The following is a 16,570-nucleotide window of genomic DNA, read 5'->3' on the forward strand; positions in this document are numbered from 1 at the left end:
AAGGGTTATTTAGCCAGTAAGCTGGCGAGCGAAAGCATTTGTTAGCACGCAATTGTATTAAATGCACAACACAGCCAGAGCAATGCAAACTCGCGAGGCAACAGTCACAGAATAGCAATGAAATTAACTTCCATTCAACTTGCATTCACAAACGCTGCTGTCAGTAGCGTTGAGCGTAAAAGCACAGTTAAATATTGTTTCAACAGTGAATTGTATGCCTCGCAGTGCTGGCAGCAAACACTTACTGAGCATGCGCAATGCTTTTCTGGCGGTAGTTGTGGGAGTTAGTCGTTAGAGGGTGCTGTTAAATGCACAGCAGCACAAGTGTGCACACAACCGGATGGTTTAAATGGGGATTAATGAAGATGAAAGTAGCAGTCCTGCCCTCTTCAGTTGCTGGTAAAGTAAATTTCAGAAATGTAGTTTATTAAAAACTAAAAACGAATAATAGTTACAATAGTATGTATGATAATTTTGCACAAAAAAATCTTACAACTTCTAATTGTTGTATGACAGCGGAAAGAAAACAGGTTGAAGATGACTAATTTCATTGCATATAAATATTTTCTCATATTATCTCAGTGTCATCAAAACACTTAGTTGCAAATTTCAATATGGAATGTGGATTACCTTCAGTTTGTTTAAAAAACAAACTGAAACAATATCAGCTTTTCTTGAGGTGGATTCTCTAATATTTTATTCCAATATGCCATATATTGCAAAGTAAATAGTTTTCAACTCAATGTTAATCAAATGAAGCACATATTGGACAATGTTCAGATGGTTAATAACACCATCAGTTTGGGAAAACATGTGGGCACTGGCCCCCTTGACAGAGACAGTGGACCCTCTACCAGTCAGCTGGTAGGGGATGTTGCAGCTGTAGATGGTGGTATATTGTTTGCCTCTCAACCTTTTCTTAAAGTTTCTGAAGGCTTTGATTAAGCAGAGGAATTTAGTTATACTACCACCACATTATTGAACCTCTGCTCAAACTGTCTGCAGAAACGTAATTGTTTTTTGAAGTGCCCAACCTTTAATATCACCAGTCTTGATAGAGTTCATTCTTAACGTCTTTCTGGTCTTCAGGTCATGTCCCAGCTTGTCATGGTTTTACATCGTCCTATGAATTCCACACTGGATTCATGCAGAATGATTGCTCATGTCTGGGTTCAGGCGTACCCAGTTCTCTGCAACCGCACTAACACCTCTGGAGTTTCCCCCTATGAAGGATTTTGTGAAGGCTGCCAGATGTTCATGTCAGTTACATGGGCTCACTTATGCTTCACAGCAATCACATCAAAGCCATGTCCAGCTAGCCTGGTCCCAGGTGCTGTTCTTGCAGCGTTCAGCTTGGCTAGTGAAGCAGGAAAGTGGGCCTCGTGGCACACAGCCAGCAGCACTGTTTGAGATGCTGTGAATGAAAGGTGCAGGAAGAAGCCGGCTGAGTTTATTATTCTCAGTTGGACCATTTCAGCATTTCTGAAAAGGTTATTGTTACATTAGCTGGAAGTAAGAGTAGAACACTGTGGTACAATGTAAAGTGATATTTTTACTAACCAAACATTACATTATTTCATTCTTCAGATTTTTTTTTACAGACAGGAAGTGATTCAATTGTTAATTAGATATTTTGTTGCGTTATTTACACTTTTACATCACCTCACATGCTGCATATGTATATTTAATATAGACATAGTGTTTAATCTCAGAAGACAGAACACTGTAAAATATAATCCGTTGTTTTTAACAGTCCAGGAATTAATTTTTACTTCAAAACATTAAATTGAGTTTTTATGTTTGTTGGCTACGGAGATTTTTGTCAAGGCGTTTAAAGCCATTACCAACAGACTCTGAAGCAAGACCCAAGAGTGAGTATTTGACTGTTAAGGGGCTTTAATGTCGTAGAGCATTGAGCAAAAACAGAGGAACTGCGGCTCCACGGGAATGGAGCCAGCTACTTGGTAGAATTACCCTAGGACAGAGGAAAAGAAAGTCAGTCCGGACAGAATCTGATGCTGAGCTGTTTATGAAAGGTGTCAGAAGGTGGTGAGGATGCTTACTATGGGTAGGGCCACTGATCCGATCTCTGCAGGCTTTCCTAATTGTTGGAGGATGGGCAGGCAAGTCAGCTGCTGAGGTGAGTGTTTAAGCAAGGATTTCCTGAAAACATGGACCAGCTTGACGGTGAGATGTGATTGCATCTTGCAGATGGTTTGTTCTTCCGCCACATGAGAGTCACAGGAATTTGAGAAAAAGAGGACATCAGTGCTTGGAGAATGCAAAGGTCATCAAGGAGATGGATCACCACTCTAGTGAAGACGACAATCTGGTGGTGGAGCTGGTCCTTAAATACTGACAGAAGAACAGGACTTCAGGAGCTCAAATGAATCCAGCCCATCCTCGATTCAGAGAAGTGTTAGGCCACAGGAGACGACCAGTGCAGGAGCATGATAATGGAAATTTCTAATATTAAGGAATCCTAATTTAGAAACGAACTGCGATAACACAAATTATAAAGTAAAGTCAGAGAAGTACATTACTATGACTAGTTGCAAACTCAAGAGGAAGTAACTTGTAAATCATTGTGTCCTGCTTTGAGTTACATTTACAACACCCCAACGTTTTATATTGTACAACATCCATATCATCCATCCAGGTTGTCCAGTATCTTTGGAGTTTACATTTTTACATAGTGCATACTGATAAGACCATGTGCTGCATGAAATATAGAAAATATAAAGTTACAACAACACACGGGTGTAGGAAGCCTAGCCTATAGAGTGAACATGGTGATGTAATTTTTAGAAAGGTAGAAAGGTGCAGACTTGCATGACTAAACCAGATAAGTGAGGTATCCAGCCAACCAGGCCAACCTGAGCCACTGCTGCTTTGCATAGAACGTCTCTGTCCAGCTGTCATTGTACTAGCCTGCTGAAGGAAATGCTGATACAGGATGACACGTTAAGCCGAACCGGAGTATGGAGTCTGAGTCTCTCGGTCTTTTATTGGTGCGCAACAGCCATAGCAAACATGTCAGACCCGATAAAGAAATAACCCAGTTATATTTTCTTCAGGCAACTCCAGCTGTGTGAGGATGCATCTGTTTTTCACGTCTTTATTCCCCATCACCCTGCTGATGGCGTCCCACCTGGTGAGCGCCACTGTGTCCAAGAGCTTCAAAGAGTGCAGCCAATTCTTCTACATGCAGACCCCGCCTGCAGGGATCAGAGGAACAAGCCTCAAGTGGATCTGCCAGAAATATGCAGACAAACTTCGCTACGCCACACTGTATGACAGCAGTCGCCATCTCCCCCTCTACTCGGCCTACATCTTTAAGAAGTCTGACGGGAAGAGGAGGATGGACACCCCCTGGATGTATGAGCCTCAGGTAGAGCCTCAGAGCAGCACAGTAGCTATAACTTGCCACTTTTTGAAGAGATGTTACATGTTTTGGGGCATGATAACATTTTGTTTAAAAAATCTAATCTATACAAGAACAGTGCATATACCGGGTACTAGAATTTTTATATTTTTTTCCCAGAGTTACTTTAGTTTACATGAGTTAATTTTACTTCAAATCAGTCTGGTGCTTGTTACCAAAGACCCAACAGCACAGTATAAGCTGTTAATCACCCAGACATGCCCTCAAACACACCTCTATTTTAAAGACACAGTTTGGCAGTTTGAAAGATGAGAGTTAAAGTCGAAGCTTGTTTGTGTTGGCTAAATATGTATTCTAAGAAAGCTGATTAACAGAGCCTCTTAGGTTACCAAAGTAGGTTTGGTTTATAATGACTCATATCCAATGGGCCAGAAGAAATAAATTGCCTCAAGTGCTAAGGCTTGGTGTATTCTGGCTCTGGTTCAGCCTTGGACTCAAGGCTAAAAGAAATACCTTCTGGCGCTGAATTTGACTAATTGTTGCTCCTTGCTACATATTGATTTCACATAAATCACCGTATTTCATCTGTTTTCACTAAGTCTGAATAAGCACATATCTCAATATTGTGAGTGTTTTAAGCTTTGACAGCATTGTACTGTTGAAATAATCGCTCAATCATGATGATTTAATAACTTAAAAGACTAGCTTGGAATGTTGATACATATTCTTATTCATCACTTTAGTGAAAGAAAACATTGATATTAATGTTATAACATCTTTAAAATCAATGTCTAGCTTCAACATTTCTTCTGTAGCACATTCACTGTATTCATCCATAGCACACTTAAGGCAAGTTATTTTTTCTAGCTCATTTGATGTGAGTCATTATAAACCATAATTACTTTGGTATCCCTGCCAACCAGCTTTCCAATTATATTTTAGTGTGAGAGATGTGTGTGTGTTCAGTTTCGGCATCCAGAATAGGGTTGGTTGGGTTATGGTAAGGTACATCTGACCTCCTGGATCTGGCTCTTTTTTTTAAGCTGACCTGAATCTGGCAACACAGGATTAAGAATCTGACACCTATATTTTTTTAACTGTCATGTGAACAAACAATCAGGCTGTGAAATATGATGTGTAATACCTGCCTTAGATTAAGATGCTTCCAGGCTTTACTGCTCTTATTTAAGTGTTTTGCCCTGTGGATTGAGGACTTTAAAATTGCTAAATGTCATGTTTCTTTTACTTCCTCTTCTTACAGCTGCTTTCAAATGATGAGAGTAGTAACATGAAGGCACTTCCCCTGAGTGAAAAGACTCCCCCTCTGATCGAGGACAGCCAGCTTGTTTTAGAGGACTACACGGATGCCGTAGGATATCGACGTGGCCCACTAAACCCTGACTTGCACCAAGCAGAACCAGATGACAAATCCTCCACTTACACCCTGACCAACATAGTTCCACTGATCACAGATTTCCTGGAAACCTCTTGGAACCCATACTTAGACATCGTTCGCCGACGTCTCAACAATTTCTGCCACGGCAAATCTTTTGTAGTGACAGGGGTGACTGTTTCAGGGGCTGCCATTCAGCGTAATAACAGGGACCGTCTCATCATTCCAAAACACTTATGGCTGGCATACTGCTGTCCACAGTTTGATCATAACTCACCATATGAAGTGAGGTTTATGTTCCCTAGCTACGGCGGCTATGCACTGAATGAACAGGCTGGATTTAGTGTAGTCGAGGTACCTCTAAAGACTCTGGAGACATTCTTAAGGAGCCAGACTGACATAGACAGTGACATGGCCATATTCTACAAGGGATGTGTGGCAGAAAATCCCTTAAAGAAGAAGAGAGACCTTACCAATGTTTTAGTATGATGGAATTTTCATAGTTGATCTTCTACATGAAAAACAGTATTTTGTCAAAAGCTAGCTTGCAGTTAGTAGCCAAGCTAGTGTTAGCTAACATGAGCCAGCTCAGAGAAAACCTGAATAAAAGGAAAACATGTTTTCTAAAAAATATTCTTCAGTGTTTTTAACCACTTAAAAAAATCTGACAATTATTTTGTTAAAGTTAATGTTTAGCAATTAATGAATCAAATTAAAAGCCCAAACAACTACCCAGAGGTGTTTTAAGAAAGATGACTTGGTTTTAGAAAAACTTTATAATTGACTTGAAGTCTGTCCTGCTTTCTCTGCTGTTTTTGTCCTACAGATAGACAGGCTTCATTAGATAAAACTAGCCATTAGCTTTCTGGCTAGTGTTAGCTTACCCTACTTTTATGGAGAAACTGGCAGCTCGCTGGCTAATGCTAATTTGCTTGCTTGCTAAGGTTTTCTATTTTGAGTCCATTTGTATGCTATACTTAGCTAAAGCTGGTCAGTGCTATCTTTGGGAGCTGAGGAGAGGCATTGTGACCATAATAGTCATGTCCTTGTCTCACTCACAGGCTCTTAGAGGCAACACAGAAATTAACAAACAGTATATTTTAAAGTCACATTGCAGTCTGTTTCACACACTGGCAATAAAAAAGGGTTTCACACATGAAAAAAAGTTGCAGACTTTTTAACAGGATGCAGAGTAATGCAGGAATGTTGAAATGCATCTATTGCAAAAACAAGACTAAGCCAACTTTACAGTGTTGAGCAATCCTGCTTCACATGTTATTGAATAAATTAAAGTATAATTCAGTTAGAAAGGAATAGAGCCATTGAATTGTTACAATTTATTAATCTTGCCTTTATGGAAACAAATTATGAACCCAATGGCATCTTTATTAAATCCTTCCTGGGGTAATTGCCATAGCTGTTAAAATTTCCTGCACTTAAACTGAATACATTCAAGCCAAAATGACCTGACTTGTAATTTGTCCACATCTTTGTCTTTATCCCACCTATTGTTCTCCTCGACTCTATTTGTATTATGAACTCTAAAGTGCTCAATTTCAGAGTCCAGATGTTCAAACCAAATTTAAAACATTGTGCTTAAATATTCTACCTCATTTTTGATCTAGGTGACGGAGAAGAATTTGACTGTTACTGACCTGTGCTGTATATGGTAATGCTGAAGAAATAAAGCTCAAATGTGCACTTATTTATATAGTAAAATACAATTTTCAGAAATTCCTCCATGGAAAGAAAATTATAGCCATATATAAGAACTGAGCAACCACGAGTATCTTTAACTTATATTCTGTCTTTATCCAAAAATGTTTCATTATTTTGCATTTCACAGGATGACCAGCAGATAGAAAACAGCATGTCACATATTGCTGCTGGAAAAAATGAGTGCTTCTATGTCTGGAAAGTGTTGAAAATATGCATTTGGTCACAATCACGTATTTGATTTTGTTATATCTTCCTGAGAAGAACTTTGAACTTTTTTGTGATTTCCTTCCTCTTTGGAGCTAAAAGGGGCCACCCAAACACATGAGATATCAATGGAAAGCCCAGGATTTCCTCTATTTAGTACATCAGGACAAGCTCAAATGAGTGAAAAGCTATAGACCAAAAACAAATGTCCATTACAGAGGACACAAATAAGCTGGTTTTAATGATATCTCAGGATATGCCTCTTTTGTGGCACAATCATTCTGTATTTTATTTATAATGTATTTTATTCTGTATTTTATTTTAGTAATCTCTTAATTTTGCAAATAAAAGTTCTTTCATGTTACTACCCTGTTGTTGTGCTGCAAGTTATTATTTTTGAGGCAGTTAGAATTAATAACTGTGGGGCTGAGATAGCTGTTAGCAAGTTTATGCAGCTCTGTGGGAATTCTACAGCTACCAACAGTCATAACAGTCTTGATAACATAGAATGCAGCCATGATCATATCATAGCAATTGTAGTCATTTTAGTAGTCTGCATTCTGTACTTGCAGCATTTACATCCTTAGGCGAGAGTGTAACTCATGTTTCTGTAAAAAGAAAAAAACCCAAACCTTACACATGTACCTTAAAGGCATCACATGCAGCGATTAATAGCTACTACTTTGAAAAAAAGGATGGCTGTAAGGATACACTCACTGTATACATGTGACCGTGCCTGTTAAAAATGAGGCTGTGCAGAACAGGCAGATGGTGGGTTTTTAACAACATGAGTGTACACACACAAAAATGTACGTTAATGTAACCCTGATATACTTAACTTGTATTTTTTCTGCATTTGTCAGTGATATCAGTAGTAGTAGAGTAGAGTATACACTTCATTGGTAGCAAATATAAAGTTCATAATGACGCACAACGGTCTTTAAAAACCCAAGGCACTTTAAAATTGCAAGTATAGCTTTGTGTTTTTGATAAATGCTTGACCATCTGGGAGGATGTGTTCAAAGAAATAACATTACTCTAACCAGTGTGAGGCACCATTGGCCATAGTCCCTGTTTCGCCAGCTGTGGGTGGATATGATAAGGTATAAAGATGGCATTACTTTGCATACTGAGGCCAGATTACAGAGAGCAGAGTGGGAAATGTGTATGAGCTGTTTTACTGAGCATAAAGACGCACGCAGTCATTTGTAGCAGAGCTCAAAAATATACCTAACATACTATTTAACAGCTTTAACTTGTTACCAGAGTGGCTTCAGGATCCCTCCTAGCTATGGCAGCTTGGGCACAGACAGCTTTTCTACTTTTCAGCATAATGTTAGCAGTGATAGGCAAAGTGGAAAAAGAGCTTTCTCCAGAGTGCAAAGAATTCCTCTACATGGGAACGCCACCGAGAGGACTGGAACACCACTCCGTCCAGTTCATTTGTCAGTACTACAACAAAAAGCCACGCTACGTGACTCTGTACAACACTGTGGACCATATACCGATCTACTCTGCCTACATATTTAAACGCTCAGAAGGGGAGAAATGTATGGATGTCCCTTGGATGTACGAACCTCAGGTAAAGAAAACTAGAAAGTTCCCTGCTTTGAAATGTGCGTAAGAATTTGTTGCGTAGTCATGTAATCGCATTCAGTCATGCTCATGCCCTCATTTGCTGTGGGTCTGTCTCTCTGCACAGCTGTCCACATCCTCTGAAACAGACGAGATGCAGCCCTTTCCACGGAGTTACGTGCACATGAACTTTGAAGATGCCCAAGCTGTTCTTGACGATTACACAAATGCCATCCTTTACGAGCGCGGCACGCTCAACCCGGACGAGCATCAGAATGAACCTGACGACAAAGCAGCTACCTACACCCTCACCAATGTGGTACCCGTGGTGCCTGAAGTCAACAACCTAATCTGGGACAAACAGGAACACATGATCCGCAAAAGGCTTAACAACTACTGTCGTGGAACGGCGCACATTGTCACCGGGGTCACCACCTCTGGCAAGATGATCCGCCGGGAAAACATGAACCGCATTGCAGTTCCCACCTACCTGTGGTCAGCATATTGCTGTGTTGACTATGACCACAACACACCTTTTATGAACCGTTATAAATTCCCATCTTTTGCTTACTATGGCCTCAACGAGGATGAGAACAATGACATGGTGGAAGTCTCCGTCCAGAAACTGGAGGAGTTTCTCAAGAAGACAGAATTTGTAAGCCAGAACTTTCAGATCTTTGTGGGCGACTGTTCCATACAAGCACCTGAGAAAACTGCATAGGGAAAATATTTAGAGATATTTCAACATTTGACAAATTAAAGAAAGACAAAAAAAAGTAGTCCTACCAGAAGAGTGCCAGTGTACCTTCTCATTGGTCTCTGGAACATCAATCTCTCAACAGACGTTCCTGTATCTTTTTTATTCCCTTTATTATTTGGTGTTTTTATGATTTTTTGTCCTGTGATTATTCAATTGGGTTTTAATCCTGTTATTACAGAGGCCATAATCTATGAACTGCTTTAAATTGATACCCATCAAACCATTCAGTAATCCTCATGCCCTCTGGATTGGGGCACTGTCATCATAGAGGAGACCACACCCATCAGAATAAAATGTTGCAATCATAGAAAAGTTTCTTTTAACTTGCAGTGCCCCTTCAAAGAGGACAGATGAATCCAAACCATAAAAGAGATATACAGGTTACTAATTTTTCCTTTAATTTGTCACTGATCTTTGTGGTGTTTGTAAGTAAAATGAGGTGCCATCATGTGCCAACAAAACATCCAGCTAAATTATAACAGTGTGACAGTGAGCTATCGCTAACAGTATCCATGAAATTTGCAACCAGAATTTCTTTTGTTATCTACACCTGTGCTTTTTCTACTGTGGATGGTAATTTATATGACACGTTACATCAGGTAAAACAAAAGCTTCCAAGCGGGTCATAAAATCTGCTGACACTGGATATCACGTGTATTTTTTGTTGTTCTGCATAACCTTTACTTTGAAGGCAGAGGCATAGCCAGCTATCAAGGAGGGGGGGGGGAGGGGAGGATTTACATTAGTAGGTTGTTCACGTGTTGGAAAGGTGTGGGGGAGGGGCCATACTGTACTTTAAACACTCTTGCAATGTAACAAAATGTAACTTTCTCATATATTTCACAGGAATAAACCACTGAATGAAACTGTCTCTGAACTTTTGTTTTTGACATATTCTGGGCAATTTGAAACCTGTCATCAGACGTCATATGCATATTAAGTTACAGCACCAGCTCATGATGGGATAGAGCTTTTTAATTTGCTGCTGAAATGAAAAATCTAAACTTGATATGTGGAAATTCTCCAATGCAAGACTCCTTCTACACTTTAAACAAAAACTGGCTTTAAAACATGAGTTTCCCATTTCTACTCTTTCATTAAACTTCAGCTTCATTCACTGCAACAAGGCCGACGATGGAAGAAAGGCTATTTTTGAATTGAAGGTCTGAAGTGAGTGCCATTTGTCCTCTGCACTTTACAGTAATAAAATGCTCTCAGTGACTGATAACTACTGCTACGACACTCGTGGGAATTTGAATATATGGAAAAGCCTTTACAATGAGAGAATTGCTCGCTTGAAGTGCAGGTGAGGCATGAAGGGAAATGTGGGGTGTGATAGAGCTGGGACAGAGGCTGTACTTGTTAGGCAGTAGTAGATTGCAGTGGTGTGTCACAGGTGAATTAGAGACACATTAGCAAGAGAAGACACATCTAAAAAGACACAAAAGAGAGCTGCTGAGAAAAAAAAGCTGCAGTGATGATACCTACATTTACAAATTGTGCCTTAGCAACGGCAGCTGCCATGATCTTCCTAATGTGTGGATTGCTTGAAGTGTCCCAGGCAGGAGTTGTGGGAGACTTCAACCATGCGGAGCGCTGCAAGGACTCTCTCTTTATGGGAACACCACCACGAGGATACCTCAGCAACTCCTTTAAGAAGATCTGCCAGCGGTATGAGGACAAACCCCGCTATGTCACCCTGTACGACTCACACAAACACGTCCCCATCTACTCAGCCTATACATTCAAGAAGTCAGACGGGGAGAAGAAGGTGGATTTCCCTTGGATGTTCGAGCCTCAGGTGAGAGTGCTTGCGAGCTCAGTCAAGGATGAAACAAATAAAACAGAAGCCTGGTTTCATTCTCAATTTTGCATGTTTGCCCATACAGTGTGCTATATATCTGACATAATACTATTCACACTATATATACCATATATTCACAGTACTCTGTATCTATTCACATGCAGTCATTGGAGATTTCTTGACATTTTTGGAAGTTTAAAGGCAATATCACCTGATGTTTCTTAACAAGCAGCTAAAGAACTGCAGCAACTATGCTACTGTAATAGAAACAATGTAAAGCTGAGATAAGCTGCTTTATTAGCTCTGTGTGCTATTTCACTGAGATAGTGTTGCCATTACCATTTATGCAAATTTGGCATTTTTCTCTAAAAATGACAAAAGTTCGTTTCTTTTCTGTAAGAAGTGGCTGTTTAATTGCAGAAAAGCACTGGCAGCTAGATTTGTCAACTTTTAACAGTGCTTTGTGTAAACTACAACAGAGTTTACAGTTCATGGCTGCGCTTATTGTAAGCTTTAGTAGCTGACTCTCAACCCTTTGGATGCTGTTATACTGTTTTTGTCTTCCTATTTTAATTCAGTTTTATTTATATAGAGCCAAATCAAAATAACAGTTGCCTTAAGCTGCTTTATACTGTAAGGTAAAGACCAACAATCAGACGAAGAGCAAGCACTTGGAGACAGTGGGAAGAAAAAAAACTCCCTTTTAGCAGGAAGAAACCTCCGACAGAAACAGGCTAAGGGAGAGGCAGCCATCTGGTGTGTCAGGTTGGGGTTAATCTTCATAAACAGATTATCTTTTTAAAAGTATAACTTCAACTCTTTGCCCACATACCATGAGTTTTGTCTCCTATATTTGTATAAGTGTGACAAGATATGAGCTTATTCACATTTCCACTGAGTTATTGGACAACTACTGGTCTATTTAAACAGTCGCACAAGCAAACAATACCATCATATCATCTCTATTCCCATGAGTCTTTGCACCATTCCCAGAAAAAAATGAGTGTGCAAACTGTGAGTAAAACTACTTTGCTTTTTATTTTCTCTCTCTCTCTCCATAGTTGGCCTCAGAAAAGAGCAGCAGTAACATGGAGCCCTTCCCCCAGTCTGCAAACATGCACATGAACTTTGAGGACTCCCAGGCAGTCCTGGAGGACTACGCCGATGTGGTTCAGTATGAACGCGGCCAACTAAATCCCGATGAGCATCAGGCTGACCCTCTAGACAAGGCGTCCACCTACACCTTGACGAACGTGGTGCCTCAGATCAGGGAGTTCAACATGGGTCCTTGGGCGGAACACCGAGACATCGTCCGAAAGCGCCTCAACAACTACTGCCGCGGCAAAGCCTTTGTGATCACCGGGGTCACCACTTCTGGACACACGATCCGTCGCAACAACCAGGACCGGGTAGCTGTGCCCGAGTACATGTGGTCGGCCTACTGCTGCACCGAGTTCGACCAAAATGCGCCGTACTTTGTGCGCTATAAGTTCCCTGTCTTTGGTGCATATGGGCTAAATGATCGTGTCAACAACCAAATGGTGGAGGTTCCTCTCAAAAACCTAGAGAAATTCCTCAAGGGGAGGATGGATGTGGACAAGAACTTCCAGATTTTCTATAAAGATTGTGTATCAGATAAATGATATAAAAGGTGATCTTTTGATCTCTTGGCAGAAATGTAGCTCGAGAAATAAATGGAACCCAGATGTCATGTCAAATTAAATTATATGATGGAAGGAATAAAACGGAGAATTGAGTGAGCCTAAATGAAGCTTGTCTCATTTAATATGTTTACATGCGTACAGATCTCTTTCTCAGTGCATATTGAAGCATTGTCCAGCACATATCATGTGTAGGTGATCACAAGACTTTCCTCAGTTTATGATGGCTTTGTGTATCCAGCATGATCAGGAGACGCATGCATTTGTAGTAAATGATCTTGTGCACAAAATGTGAAATAAAAATGAGCAGCTGTCAAGGGTCTATGTAGGCCTGTAGAATACTGAAAAATATTTTTCACAAAAACACAAAATGAAGACATTTGAGAAGCCAAACACACTGTTTTGACCAAGAAATTAACTGATCCTCAAATTTCTAATAAAAAAAAACAAAACAAAAACCAACATATACGATTGGTACTGCTGCTCTTCAAGAGCTTTAATGAGTTTAACCACAGGATGGCACTGCAGCTCATTTTGAAACAACCATACTGAATGTCTAAAACACATTTAGCAGTCTTGCAGTCTGTGGCAGACACAGATTATAAAATGAAGACTGATCCAGAGATGATACTCTTTTCCATGCCACCCACCCTCTCCTCTGCAGCTCTGTCCTGTCCAGGTCACATCCATAGTAATGCGGGTCGAGAACCAGCAAATAGCTCCCCTTATCCCCGGTCCACACCCCCAACACCCCCTTTGAGGAGTTGTCTCTGTCTCCTCCCATCATCACTGGAGAGTTATGCTTCTCAAAGTGCTGATGGAGCTCAGCCACTGCGACATGCTCCAGCTCGGCCCCTCCGCCTCTGACATGCACCACTTTGCAGGGAACATCGTAGAAATGATCGAGGACTAGAGAGCATTCAAATGTTCCTATCCACTCCCTGGAGCCTGAAAAGGAGTCGGTTTTGTCCCCCATTGTTACCAACGCTTGCTGGATTTCGGGGAGGCTTGGTACCGGCCTGCAGTGGTTCTTAGGCGGAGAGCAGTTATGACAAATCCACGAAGACAGCGTTTGAACGGTCCTGTAGCCACATCCCCAGCCTCTGTCATCCTGTCCATCGCATCCATAGTGGAAGTAGAGATAGTCTCCTTTTATTAGAGAACATTTTATAGCACCCGAAGGTGGATTAGGAAGACCAGTGTGCACATTCTTCAATAAAGTTTTGTCCTTTTGTAAATTTTTGCTCCCTCCTGCTCCACTTCCTCCCCAGTCAATCTCTTCCTCTGACGGCGCTGGCACGGACTTTTTATCCATGTTTTTCCTCTTTTCTGTCCTTTTTTATTTTTTACAAACACATACATCCAAACACTCGTCAGCAGTTCCAAAACATCCGACGCTTACTAAGTACAGCTACAATAACTATCCCTACGGAACACTAAGAGGAGTAACTGAGTTCCGTCTTGACATTGGTTCCACTCACAGTTATGCCCTCCTTTCGGTCTTTTCGTTTCATTTTGTTTCTAAACACAAAAAGTCACCGGTTTCAGTCGTTTGAAAGTGAAATTACTGTAGGCTACGACTGCTACTACTACTAAACAAACAAATATTCGAGTGTGCGAAAATATCGTTATCTTGAAATGAATATTTCCACATATGTGTACTGATAAAATAGAATTAGGATGCAGTGTGTTGACAAGAAAAAAAAGGTCACCAAAACAAAATTGCTTAATGTAGCACCTGTTTTTTATTAAGTATAGCGTGAATAAAAATGTTTGTATTTCCCCCCACAGTCTTTGAAAGTAGAATCCACGGTCCAGCGCGCGAGAGCACGGCGCAGTACACCTGTGTACAACCACGTTTATTTCTCAGGCCTTGGGTTTTCTCTTTGGCAATGGCTACCCAGGGAAAACACACCGGTGTCGCCTACATTTTCGTAGTTTTGGTATATCTGCGTTTTGCCCCAAAAATAATGTAGAAACTCTTTAAAGCACTTCAAATGCGATGCGGCGAAAACAAAGTGAGAATAGCCGAGAAGCATCAGTTTTCCCAGGACAGACGTTCAGTCCCCAGTGTTTTCAACTTGGAGAAAACTTGTCCCAGGAAAGCTCCTGCAGACCAAAGGAAGCGGTGTCTGAAGCTGAAATGGTTATCTCTGCAGGGCTACGAGAATGTGAGACTGAGTCCAGTGTAAAAATAAGCTCAGCTGGTACGCTTAAAGGATTAAAAGAGCAAGTTTGAATTCAACGTAACCGATAAAAGGCAGAAAATGGCATCTAAAAGGAAGATAAATTACTATAATTGATCAATAAACGGCGGGCAAGGGGGCAAATCATACGGCTCGCTAAAAGTATATGAATGATGTAATGTGTTGTTGTATACTGTTAATTGATCAATTGTGTTACTATAGCTAGTAGTTAAATTGTAAACAGTTTAAATGGCTGATTTTTTTTTTAATTGTTGGCTAACGGTACAAATTGTATCACTGGCAAAATAAGCGAAGCTGGTCACTTTAGTGGAGTAAAAGTAAAAGCTGAATGATTAGAATAGAAAACCAACAGGCAGGGTTCAAACGGTTAACAGTAACAAGAAACTTGTCCAGATTAAACTGAGTTCAACGCCTGTGTGTTTATATGATGACAAACACTGGCATAACCTGTGTGTAATTTTTGTGTGAATACAGGAAGCAAAAAGTAAGTCGAGAACCACTAAGCCTAACCTGGGAACCAATGACATCCACGGTCAGTGTCTTTGGACTGCAGCAGTTCTCCCTTCATATCTTGGCAGGTTAAACTGAAGTCTTATTCATTCTCTAGTTTGGCGATATTGTTTGTATGTGGAGTCTAAATGAAGCAGGCACTGGAAAGAAAACTTGTTCCACAGATGTGTGCACCTCTCAGTGTAGTTCCACAGTGTATCAGCAGGGGGAAGCAGTGCTTTTAGAAGCCAGAGTGGAGGCCCTGATGCACCCTCCTGTCACTGTATATGTCGACTCTTGCGTAGCTACATTGAAGCCTGACCCTCTCTCCTTGCAAGGCTACAGATTTATCACAAATCAGGGCTGAGTATTTTCTTTTGACTATAAGAAAAAAGTCAATACAGTTGTAGTCATTTGTGAATAGAACACAAAACACATCATGTCCAAGTCTGATACAGTCCTCCTGCATTACACATGTCTTATGGACAGTTTACTGCCAGACTTTCCATCTACATTCTACCATAAATGACTTTAACTCATCTCGTTCTATAATTTGTTGGACAATTGGCAGTTTTTGTATTTTTTTTGTGTCTGTACGACACCATGGTGGATTTAGTCAGTCAATATTTGACTAAAGTGCAGACTTTGTGCACTTCAAAGGGTTTTATAAAGATGTATATTTCTAGGGATTTTTATACACAAACCCGCATCAGAGGCTGAACATTAACAGTACAAACTAACATAGATTTAAATATAAGGTTTCTATTTAATATGTGAATAAAAATCCTGAAGTATAGAACGCATCATCAGTGGTCTTGAAACTGTACCCGTCAGTCAGTCTGAAGTCTGCACTTCAGTCACATCTTTAGTGTTTGATTCAAAATCCACTGAGGTGGTGTACAGAGGTTAAATTACAAAAAAGGTTAAATTACTGCCTGTGTAGAAAACGTTAGGGAAGAACTGTAATATTGTTGAATTAAATATTGGACTAGTGTGCTTAATTAATGTTTCTGTTTAAAGATGTTCATCAGCTGCCATCTTATGGCCACTTTGAAACAAAGCTTACATAGCAAGCTTGAAAAAAACCTGCTTCTTTCACAGGCCCACCTTCAGTTTAGGCTTCTAAAATTTTAAACATTGCAGTTTCATATCTTCATACTTGTCAGTTTCATCTCAGGTCACATCCACTGATGAGAGATGTACTGTTAAAGGTGTAGTTTCCCATCTAAAGGTCAGCATGTGTCTTTTGTTCAGCCAGCGTACGACAGAGGGAGACAGTGACCTGTGTGAATGCTGCTCTAACCTGTCTGCTGGTGACACACGACTCAGCTGGAGACAGGTTGGACATCCCTTTACAAACACAATATACACAA

General features: G+C 40.4%; 4 protein-coding genes and 1 pseudogene across 4 annotated transcripts; 4 read left to right on the plus strand and 1 right to left on the minus strand.

The window, feature by feature from the left end:
• Positions 1-118: 118 nt before the first annotated feature.
• Positions 119-6,948, plus strand: si:dkey-85k7.11 (endonuclease domain-containing 1 protein). The gene is made up of 3 exons (XM_012925003.3): positions 119-399; positions 3,078-3,391; positions 4,647-6,948. Exons 1-3 carry the CDS (start codon positions 309-311, stop codon positions 5,265-5,267), a joined length of 1,026 nt encoding a protein of 341 aa, XP_012780457.2. The 5' UTR covers positions 119-308; the 3' UTR covers positions 5,268-6,948.
• A 1,086-nt stretch (positions 6,949-8,034) lies between these two features.
• LOC105941459 (endonuclease domain-containing 1 protein-like) lies at positions 8,035-8,997 on the plus strand. Its single transcript, XM_012925000.1, has 2 exons — positions 8,035-8,283; positions 8,404-8,997. Exons 1-2 carry the CDS (start codon positions 8,035-8,037, stop codon positions 8,995-8,997), a joined length of 843 nt encoding a protein of 280 aa, XP_012780454.1.
• A 1,429-nt stretch (positions 8,998-10,426) lies between these two features.
• On the plus strand, positions 10,427-12,596 carry LOC101487347 (endonuclease domain-containing 1 protein). Its single transcript, XM_004572190.5, has 2 exons — positions 10,427-10,837; positions 11,902-12,596. Exons 1-2 carry the CDS (start codon positions 10,514-10,516, stop codon positions 12,481-12,483), a joined length of 906 nt encoding a protein of 301 aa, XP_004572247.3. The 5' UTR covers positions 10,427-10,513; the 3' UTR covers positions 12,484-12,596.
• A 1-nt stretch (position 12,597) lies between these two features.
• ufsp1 (UFM1-specific peptidase 1) lies at positions 12,598-13,917 on the minus strand. Its single transcript, XM_004572191.5, has one exon. The coding sequence runs from the start codon at positions 13,814-13,816 to the stop codon at positions 13,058-13,060; it is 759 nt and encodes a 252-aa protein (XP_004572248.1). The 5' UTR covers positions 13,817-13,917; the 3' UTR covers positions 12,598-13,057.
• A 581-nt stretch (positions 13,918-14,498) lies between these two features.
• LOC111501381 (zona pellucida sperm-binding protein 3-like) lies at positions 14,499-16,323 on the plus strand (annotated as a pseudogene).
• The last annotated feature ends 247 nt before the right edge of the window (positions 16,324-16,570 follow it).

Source organism: Maylandia zebra, linkage group LG3, assembly GCF_041146795.1.
Source record: "Maylandia zebra isolate NMK-2024a linkage group LG3, Mzebra_GT3a, whole genome shotgun sequence".
NCBI classification, from domain to species: domain Eukaryota; kingdom Metazoa; phylum Chordata; class Actinopteri; order Cichliformes; family Cichlidae; genus Maylandia; species Maylandia zebra.

What these genes read in the sequence shown, in the direction of transcription:
- ufsp1 (XM_004572191.5), bottom strand. Translation starts at nt 13,816, where the DNA reads ATGGATAAAAAGTCCGTGCCAGCGCCGTCAGAGGAAGAGATTGACTGG.
- si:dkey-85k7.11 (XM_012925003.3), top strand. Translation starts at nt 309, where the DNA reads ATGCACAGCAGCACAAGTGTGCACACAACCGGATGGTTTAAATGGGGA. An exon ending in CCTGCCCTCTTCAGTTGCTG is followed by an intron (nt 400 to 3,077) that starts GTAAAGTAAATT and finishes TATTTTCTTCAG; the next exon opens with GCAACTCCAGCTGTGTGAGG. An exon ending in CCTGGATGTATGAGCCTCAG is followed by an intron (nt 3,392 to 4,646) that starts GTAGAGCCTCAG and finishes CTCTTCTTACAG; the next exon opens with CTGCTTTCAAATGATGAGAG.
- LOC105941459 (XM_012925000.1), top strand. Translation starts at nt 8,035, where the DNA reads ATGTTAGCAGTGATAGGCAAAGTGGAAAAAGAGCTTTCTCCAGAGTGC. An exon ending in CTTGGATGTACGAACCTCAG is followed by an intron (nt 8,284 to 8,403) that starts GTAAAGAAAACT and finishes CTCTCTGCACAG; the next exon opens with CTGTCCACATCCTCTGAAAC.
- LOC101487347 (XM_004572190.5), top strand. Translation starts at nt 10,514, where the DNA reads ATGATACCTACATTTACAAATTGTGCCTTAGCAACGGCAGCTGCCATG. An exon ending in CTTGGATGTTCGAGCCTCAG is followed by an intron (nt 10,838 to 11,901) that starts GTGAGAGTGCTT and finishes CTCTCTCCATAG; the next exon opens with TTGGCCTCAGAAAAGAGCAG.